Source organism: Erigeron canadensis, chromosome 4, assembly GCF_010389155.1.
Source record: "Erigeron canadensis isolate Cc75 chromosome 4, C_canadensis_v1, whole genome shotgun sequence".
In the NCBI taxonomy this organism is placed as follows: Eukaryota; Viridiplantae; Streptophyta; class Magnoliopsida; order Asterales; family Asteraceae; genus Erigeron; species Erigeron canadensis.
The window spans coordinates 19,631,583-19,641,726 of NC_057764.1; the positions used below are offsets into that span (position 1 = coordinate 19,631,583).

Here is a 10,144-nt window from a genome sequence, read left to right on the forward strand (position 1 = left end):
TTTATTGTGTTGTTTATTTTACAATTGAAAACTATATAACGATGTCTACTATAATTATGTTGAACCAAAGGGTAACTGATGAAAATATTACAATTAGATGCAGACTCTAAGGCGTAAACCCATTAATCGAATCAAATTATAAGAAACTAAAATTCAGTTAGAAAAAAATAATTTTGAAAAATGTAAATGATTATATATATATATACTTTGAAAAGTGATTATACAGTATGTAAAACCAGATTACATGCCATGGCTAATCAATTAAGAAAAGTAAGAGAAAAAATGTAACGCATCATAAACAATACATTTCATATTGTAAGGGAATAAAAATAATATCGACAAAATTGAGAGAAAAACTACTTTAAACATTTTTTATGATGAATACGTATGAAATTAAACTATAATAATAATAAAAATAATAATAATAAAAATAATAATAGTAATAATAATAATAATAATAATAATAATAATAATAATTAGTAAAAGAATGAAAATTTTAATAACATACAATTGAGCCAGTGGATATGAAGAAGCAAAAGGACGTTTAACTTCAGAATAATATAATTACTACCAAACACATCATCTTGTAATCGTTCCATATCTCTACAAATAGATACATAATATAATTACTACCAAACACATTATCTCGTAATCGTTTCATATCTCTACAAATTATTAAGAAACATCAAAATTATTAAAAAACATAATTAAGAAAGATATTAAAAAGTAATTTACTTGTGAAGTTAGTATAAAGAACATATGTATGCACAAGAAACGAAATTTTGGTAGATGTTTTTATTTTTATATTTTTATAATATTATTTATCAACAATTCATTTGTAATTATGGATATAAAAATAAATAATTTTCTTCATGATTTTTTATGGCCACTACGTGATTTAATATAAGATTAGATAATTTCTTTAAATTATTCTAAATATATGTAGTTATAATTAATTGGGATTAGATCTCTATTGCCAAATTTCTTTATCTAATTTTATTTATTTATGTATTATAAGTGTTGTAAAAAAACATGGAAATGTCACGTAGGATAAAACTCTATGTGACAATGTTTTAAGATAGTTTAAAACTAAAGATGGCAAGATAGTTTAAAATTAAAGAAGGCTTAAAAAGAATAAGATTCCTACTATTTTAATATATATATATATAGATAGATATATGTGTTTTAACTGATACACATATATAAATATATGATAATTTAAATTAAAAAAATGATAAATCAACTTAATAATCAACATAACAACACATTTTGCTTTCAAAAATCCTGACTTTTTAATAAGTGAGGGTACATAGTTTCTCAAATAAGCAGTTGCCCCACATATCATAAAGAATAACTTTCTATGGGTAGGTTCTAATAGGCGGAATTTTTTTAACTGAAATTTGTGTCTCCATGCCTTGCGTTTGATGTATTTGGGTAGTGTTGGTGTCATATCTCACGAAATTAAGAAATTTTACATGAAAAAATAGTGTTACATACATACCCAAAATCCATAATAATACTTTTTACGTAAAGTTAGTTTTATCCAGACGTGCTATAGGCCATTTTAACTAACGATTTGCTGGACCTTCAATCAATCCTTTTTTTATGGAAAATACCTTGAGATTTAAAATACAAGATTCGAACTCTGAGACCTTGGGAAAAATTCACATCCGGAGCATCTATAGTGAATTTTGAAGATATCTCTGGCCAACCCACCTAAGTGGTGGAGCTGGTTCCATAATAATACTTATTAGTTCTTCAAATGATTACAAATCATATCTTACACTATTTGTGTATACAGTATACACACAATTGACTAGCAATAATAATAATTGATGACATATAATAATTCTCTTAAAAATGACACAAAACATAAGAACCACATATAAAAACACTAAAAATAAAATTAGAACAAAAATACCAAACATAAAGGCTTTATAATATGGATAAGTTAGCAAGCTATCTAGATTTTGAAATGCAAAAGAGCAGAAGTACCATCATGACCCTTTCTCAAATAGTGATCTATGTATTCCTTTGTTGTTGTGGTTCTATATTTGGCAGGATTATTTTCTGAAAGCAACTCTTTGATTGGTTCAAAAACCTTGGATAGTTCTGTACTTCGGCCTGTTGTAAAGAACGATGCCACGGAAACTCTTGGACCAACCTTGTTTGCCAACACTTTGTGTTGAGAACTTATGAACCGGTCGTTTGTAATTAATTGTAGTAGATCCCCTGCATTAACCACTAGAGCTCCTTTGATGGGCGGAACATCTACCCATTGGTTTTTATAAAACACTTTAAGGCCTCCAACATCGTCTTGTAAAAGAATGGTGATGAAACTGTTGTCAGCGTGGTCGGGTATGCCTATTGCTAACTCAGGTTGTGGACATGAAGGATAGTAATGGGCAATAAGTGCAATCCCGTCAAGACATCCCATGTTTGAGAGATGATCAGGTTTCAGCCCAAGAGCCTCGGATAATAACTCAAATACACCACTTCCAACCTTCATCACTTTGGACGAGTACTCTGGCCATATATTTCTAAGAGAAATATCCAAAGTTATATTATGATATGAAAATAGCCGTGAAATGCATAATAGTTGATAATTTCTCAAAGAACCTTTATACTCTTGCGTAAATCAGATTTAAATATAATAATTATGGTGGCGGCTGGCTTCTTGCTTTTTAACACACTGGCATATTTAAGTTGTGCTTCGGGTACCAAAATGGTACATGAGACCAGAGGGTTCCACTCATTTACCTTTTTTTTTTTTTTAAATAGAGTACTAACAATAAGTAAGTTGATAACTAAACCTGCAAGTAGGCGGCAACTCATCTGCTTGAGGAGTAATTTGTGCCATGTCACAAAAGATGGTATCGCGCCAATTAGCAACCGGTGAACTATACAAGTCAAAGTTACTGTTGTAAACCACCCGTCTCTCCTCGTTCATCTCCCTTGTGTACCATTTCTTCTTCACCTCATTATCTTCTTCAAAGAACCCCAACACTCCCTTTTTCATGTCCTCCAAAATGCTAAATGGGATTCCATGATTCACTATCTGAAAGAACCCCCAGCTCTCCATGGCATCCTTCACTTCCGCGATCACTTGCTTTCGTTTAATGGGGTCTTGGTCGATTCCTTCTAGGTCGATGGTTGGAAGAGTTAGTTGGGAATGGTCAGATTTGAGATAATTTGGTGAAGGTACATGGAATATTCGAGGAATTTGTGAGATTCCGGCATCAACAAGTCCTTTGACACCAAGTTTTGTTTCGTCGAATGCTGTGAGCTCGGCTTTCCGATCATAATTTGGTTGGGCCATTATGTATATTTTTCTATGTATTTCTTTAATTTCCTGATGCTATTATTGTATACCAATATGTAGAAAATGATACTCTTTATATATAGATAGATCTATATAAGTGGTTATATGTCCTTGTTAAATGATTTTGATTCCTGATTAGTTTGACGTACTTTTACTAATCTAGAATAATCAATAAGTGATTCAGCATTAGTTTGACTTTTACTACTAAGAAAAAAGCTCATTTTTCTTGACTTGGTATGTATTATAGTTTGAATTTGAATAAATATATCGTCTGAATTTAATTAGTTCAATGATTTACACGGTTAAATTAAAATTAAATATCCAAATAATCAAAAGACTTTTATATATGGTGAACAATGAGTTCATGATCGATAGTGATTGCAGCAACTTCCTCATTAGTTTAAAATTTCTAATTGTTGGAAACAATAGAACAGAAGTATTATTTCCATATATGATGAACGAACTTGTAACTATGATTTGTTTCAACGTCTAATAATATATCATATCAATCAACTATATTTAACTTTTTCATCGCAAATGTCGGAAATATTATCATATATTTTATTAATGTGTTGATGCTATAGTATAGCGGAATATGTCAAGCATGTTTGCAACTTGCAATTGGAAAATTATAGTTAAAGCAAGTTATATACACACGTGTTTATTAACGATATATGTCCGCACAATGTGACGATGATAATGGTGGCAACAAAGGGGGTCGGCGGCGGTGGTGACAGGTGGTGGCGGTGGTGTCGGCAATGATAACGGTGACAGGTGGTGGAAACGACAATGGTGGTGAATGTAAAAGTATTTGATGTTAAAGAAAATAATTTTCTAAGTAATGGGGAAGAGGACCGAAACATGCTACTGAAAGACTCTACTGAGACAAAGATGGGCTGTCACTACTAGAAAACTGGGCTTCACCAACGGACAAATCCGTCGGTAATCCGTCGCTAACGACAATCACCGACGGATTACCGACGGAAAAAATCCGTAGGTAAAAACCTCGTCGGTAATTTTTTCTGACGGACTGAGCGACGGAACTCAAAATTTACCTACGCAATTCTCAGTTGGCAATCCGACGAAACTTTCAATTTTGATTTTTTTATCTAATAAATAATCCTATATTTAGCTACAAATCAGCCGTCGGTACAAAAAAGCAAAAACGAAACAAAAATACAGAAATAATATTTAGGATTAAAATTATTTTTAAGATCAAATAAAATATTCACTAATTTATGTTGGTTCTCTACTAATATCCACATCTAATTAAAACAAATAACATCACCAACAAATAAAAATTCTTAAATATCATAAATACATAAAAATAAAATTGGAACAAAGAAACTAAAAACAGAACAAAGAAACGGAAAGCAAACAACGATTATATACATCTAAAGCTATACATCTAATTATCTAATTATAAATCACTATTATTTCTTCTTTTTCCATCGATTCCTCAACATTCATATTTTAAATCTGAAACAAAACAAAGAAAACGAAACCAAATATCTATTATATACACATGTTAAATATCAAAAATATAAATATATAAAAATAAAAATGGAACATGAAACATATTCTAGTCTATTATTACCTGGAATGCAATCTCTTTCTATTTCATCTTCAATGATGAAATCTTATGATTCCAACTTAATCTTCAGATCTAAGGAGACAAAAAAAAAACAAAATAAAATTTTCAAATATGAAAAGAAAAGTTAATAGAGATATTCATAACTTATTTTTGTGTAGTTCAACCGCATAACCTCATATCTTCACCCATGTTTTGCGAACGTTTTAGATCTACACAAAACAAACAAATATGGTTCTTTAGATCTATACAAAACAAACAAAAATAATGAGATTACAACCAAGAAGAACTTAAACCACGACGTTATAGATCGGTTTTCCGATGGATGTCATTCAGTGGTGGTTTTGAAGAATAATAGAAAGATAGTATAGATCTTATGATAGTTTTATAAGTAATTTTAAGGTTTTTTGTGTTTGGGATATTTTTGTTTTGAGGTGGAAGTGCTCTGCCGAAAAGTAAGAATAAAAAGTGAGGGTGGGGAATCAAGATAAGGTTCATTGACTATTGGAAATGTAAAAGTATATGGAGTAGATGTTTGGAGAGAAATAATAGAGGGAAACGAAAAAAAGTAAAATACTTCATGGCTTTTCACTTTCATCTTACCATAACTAAAAAATAATATCTATACTCTATATTAAAGAAAATACCCCTCATGTTGAAAGTTACATGGGGGGAAATGTCTAAAATGTCCTCCTATGTAATATTTTCACCTACAAGTCTACAACCCTTTAAAATATTTTCACATACACTATTCTCTTAACATTAATAATTAAATTACACTATCAATCCTTTATTTTTCTAAAATATCTCCATTAACCTTTTAAATCAATTACTTTTATATGAATTATCTACGGCACTCGACGTCGCATCCACCACCAACACTCGCCTCCACCACCACACCGTCGCCGTCACGACCACCGCCGCATCGCGCGGATACAATGCTATCTTATTATTAAAATGAAATCACTAATGGTTTAATGGTTTATGTAATTACATCACGCATAGTCTAATAATAACGTGTAAGATTTTATAATAACAAAAGAATAATAGCCACTTATAATATAGAAAAAGTTGGCACACTCTTTTTTATTTTCCATAAAAAATCATATAATGAAAAATGATTTTTAACAATGAAGATTAAATATAAGGACATTCTAGATTGCTTTAAACTCTGGCTATTACTTATAAATATTTTTATTTTAGTTAGTGGCTGCTCAATTTGGAGGCTTCAAACGAAATTAATTTTAGAGGCCTAGTTCATTACTACATAAATTAAGATAAAAAAAGAAAAAGTAACTCGACTTTTGTTATTCAACAACTAGTAATAAAAAAGATGCAGATATTGATGCAAAAACCAAAAAAATACTACTGCAATGTAAATTATATAATGATGCTTAGTCCAAATCCAAACATTAAGTCTAATATACAGAATATTGCCTTTTAATTTTTGATGTGTATTTTCTAGTCTTAAATTTATGAACACGAAATACCTAGTTACTGACTACTACACACTTGCGGGCAGTGAACTCGTTCGTATGCAATATAGTTGACTTGGTAAACCGAGGTCGAACACAAGGACTTAATAAACAATTTTTATAATAAAATGATTCAGATAAAAGGGGGGTTTTGTGACCGAATTGTCACGTTGCAAAGTTAGTGAAAAAGTCAGTAATCCCGTAGGATTAATCGCAAAGAGTATTTGATTGATTGAATCTTAACACAAATTTAGAAATGAACACCTACTTGGATCAGCTCACATGCCAATCATCGAGTCTAAATATTACTTGCATTTGTTGAACGACTCAAAAAGTAGACAAGATGAACTCCCGTTATACTTGAAACTTCAACTGCTCAAAACATAATCGAGTCTAAATATTACTTGCATTTGTTGAACGACTCAAAAAGTAGACAAGATGAACTCCCGTTATACTTGAAACTTCAACTGCTCAAAACATAATTATTGCTCCCGCACTTAATTTCTCCTCTAAACAGTTAAGCATTAAATTCCTGAGTTGATTTTATGATTTAATCTTTTGAAAGCTTTCTCCCGAACTGCTTATTCGCCTAATCAGATCCCTCTATCATAGACGTTTACACATTCAAAATGAATTTAATTGTTTTTAATCTTTATCGTTGATTTCTCCCGAACTCCAACGATTTCAGGTTAATTATAGACCGATTAACCATTTCATAAATCAATTGACAATGACATAGATTTCTCCCAAACTTCTAATTACAATTATCAATTAATTAATATAAAACTTGAAAACAATATTTAAATCCAAATAAATGTGGATCTTCGATTAAACATATAAACCTTGTTCAACATTCACAAGCAACATCAATTCGACCCTATGAAATGCTTACTACCCAAGCGGGTGCTAAGGATTTAGCTACTCATATTAAAAACACAAGAACAAACAAATAGAGAAGAAATCATATTATACCAAATGAATGAAGATAATCCGGTAGCAATGATGATTACAATCCAAAGCTGAAAATAGGTGAAACCCTAATTACTTGTTTGCTCCAAAGTATTCCAAACTATGAGAAAACTAAAGAAAAAATGCCAAGAATTCGTCCGTCAAAGCAGAACCCTAATCATTTATATATACAAAATTCGCGTGTAATGGCCGTTAGTGGAGTAATGGCCGTTACCTTTGAACTTCCCTTGTAACTGTCGTTACTCCAGTAACTGCCGTTACACTCCTTTGAAAAACTAACTGCCGTTAGTTTAGTAACTGCAAGTTACAGGAGTTTCATGATTTTCCTTTGTAATGGTCATTATTCCAGTAACGGGAGTTACAAACTCCAGGATTCGTTTTCTTTGTCTTTTACTTGGTTTCAACCGAATCTTCCTCCCGTTTCTTCCATATATCATCAAACTCAACCAATTCATTCGTCTAATCAATTTCCAACCTGAAAACACTTAACACACCTTCAAAGCTTCGAAAGTTGGATATAAAACTATAAAAATAACGAATAATTGGTTCTAAAATCACGTGAGAAATGGTATAAAATATGACACATCAATTTTAGGGGCCTAAAACGATGACCTAGTCTCGTAGTATAGAATAACTTATAATAGTATGTTTTCAATATACATCACTTAAGTGGAATTTATAATGCTAAATTATATGTTTTCAATAACAATCTATAAAGTATAGAATAACTTATAATAGTAAATTTTTCATATTAACTATAATGTGTATATCTATTTATAGATTTATATGCTAGTGTTTACAACGACAATATGTTTGTTGAATATACAGGTTGTTTCATGTAATGCAATATTTATATGTGTCTATTTATATATTTTTAAAATATGTATGAAGTTTATTAGCTAGATAGTTAGGTTCTAAAACTAAAGATAAAAACACGAGTTTCATGAGTATAGAAGAGCTATAATTACATTTTGTATATTTTTATTGATTATGTACCAAGTTTATAAGATAGAAAAATAGGTTTCAAAGCTAAAAAGGTAAAATAAAACATTGACCGTCGGTAATCCGTTGCTATCACCGACGGATTACCTACGGATTTTCTGAATCCGTCGGAACTAGAGACGGATTACCGACGGATGATTATATATTTTTAGTTTCAAATTTCAAATCTTGTGTTTTTCAACCTAAAAGACAGACATACACACAAAAGAAAAGATATAGAAATTGTTTATCTTTTATAATATGTTAATACAGTTTTAATTTGGTGTTATTTATGACTATGTATTATGATGCAAATGAAACTTTGGCCAATAAACGAACGAAAACAAACAAACATGAAAAGTAGTAGTATTATGTTATATACTATGTATAATGATGCAAAGTATCATAGAAGGGATGCTAAAATGGTTACGATTGTCAAGGATGAACATCATTTTTAAGTTAAGGATAACTATCAAACGTGTGACGGCGATAAAAACACGAGTTTCGTGAGTTTAAACAAGCTATAATCACATTTTGTATATTTTTATTGATTATGTACGAAGTTTATAAGATAGAAAAATAGGTTCCAAAGCTAAAAAAGGTAAAATAAAACATTGACCGTCGGTAATCCGTCGCTATCACCGACGGATTACCTATAGATTTTCTGGATCCGTAGGTAATCCGTCGGTAATAGCGACAGATTACCGACGGGTGATTATATATCTTTAGATTCAAATTTAAAATCTTGTGTTTTTCAACCTAAAAGACACACATACAAAAGAAAGATATAGAAATTGTTTATCTTTTATAATATGATAATAAAGTTTTAGTTTGGTGTTGTTTATGACTATGTATTATGATTTAAATGCTACTTTGGCCAATAAACGAACGAAAACAAACAAACAAACATGAAAAGTATGATAGGATATGATTGTCACGATTATCAATGATGAACATCATTTTTAAGTCGAACATAATTAAATAATGCATGACAAGGGAAAACATGAGTTTTGTGAGTATAATCCGGATATAATTACAAAGTCATAAGTTTTTTTTAATTATGTATGAAGTTATTAAGCTACATATTAGGTTCAAAGCTAAAAAACTAAAGATCTAGATTTATTTACCGACGGATCACCGACGGATCACCTACGGCTAAATCAAAATATATAAATTAATTCCAAATTTATTAATTCTGTCGGTAATCCGTTGGTAAATATACCAATTTAATTAAATGGAAAATTATTAAATAACATTTAAATAATCTGTCGCAAATCTGTCGGTAAATTTTGTATGTTTCCGACAGATTAACTACGGATTATATCCGTCGCTAAACCGCCGCAAATCCGTCGGTAAATCTGTCGTAAATTAACTCATAGTTATAAAACAACGTTACGACGGCATATCTGTCTGTAAATCCGTTGGAAATTGCGACGGATTTTTTCCGTCGGTAATTCGGTCGGTAAAGCCCAGTTTTCTAGTAGTGTGTCAAGAACGTCAAGAACGTAGAGGAGGTAGGATGGGCAGTTGGTCAGAACTCTCGAAGTCATGCGCGGTAGCAATACCAAACCAAATACGACGTGTAGTGGGGTCCTGAGCTAAGCCTTGGTTAAACCTTGTAAATATGTTTAAATCAATGAATAAAAGAGAAAAATATTTCAAAATGTATGCCCCCGTCATGTAGTAGCTATGGTGGTATCGACGACGGTGTGGTGACAACAGTAGTGGTGGCGATGGGTGGCGGTAGTGGCGGCAGTGGTGTTGGAAACCGTGGTGGTGACAGGTGATGGGGGCGTCAATGATAGT

General features: G+C 31.2%; 1 protein-coding gene across 1 annotated transcript; it reads right to left on the reverse strand.

Annotated features, from left to right (window-relative positions):
• Positions 1-1,918: 1,918 nt before the first annotated feature.
• On the reverse strand, positions 1,919-3,347 carry LOC122598436 (1-aminocyclopropane-1-carboxylate oxidase homolog 3-like). Its single transcript, XM_043771029.1, has 2 exons — positions 2,814-3,347; positions 1,919-2,540 (listed from the first exon to the last, which is right to left on the reverse strand). The coding sequence occupies exons 1-2, from the start codon at positions 3,317-3,319 to the stop codon at positions 1,964-1,966; spliced, it is 1,083 nt and encodes a 360-aa protein (XP_043626964.1). The 5' UTR covers positions 3,320-3,347; the 3' UTR covers positions 1,919-1,963.
• Positions 3,348-10,144: the final 6,797 nt, after the last annotated feature.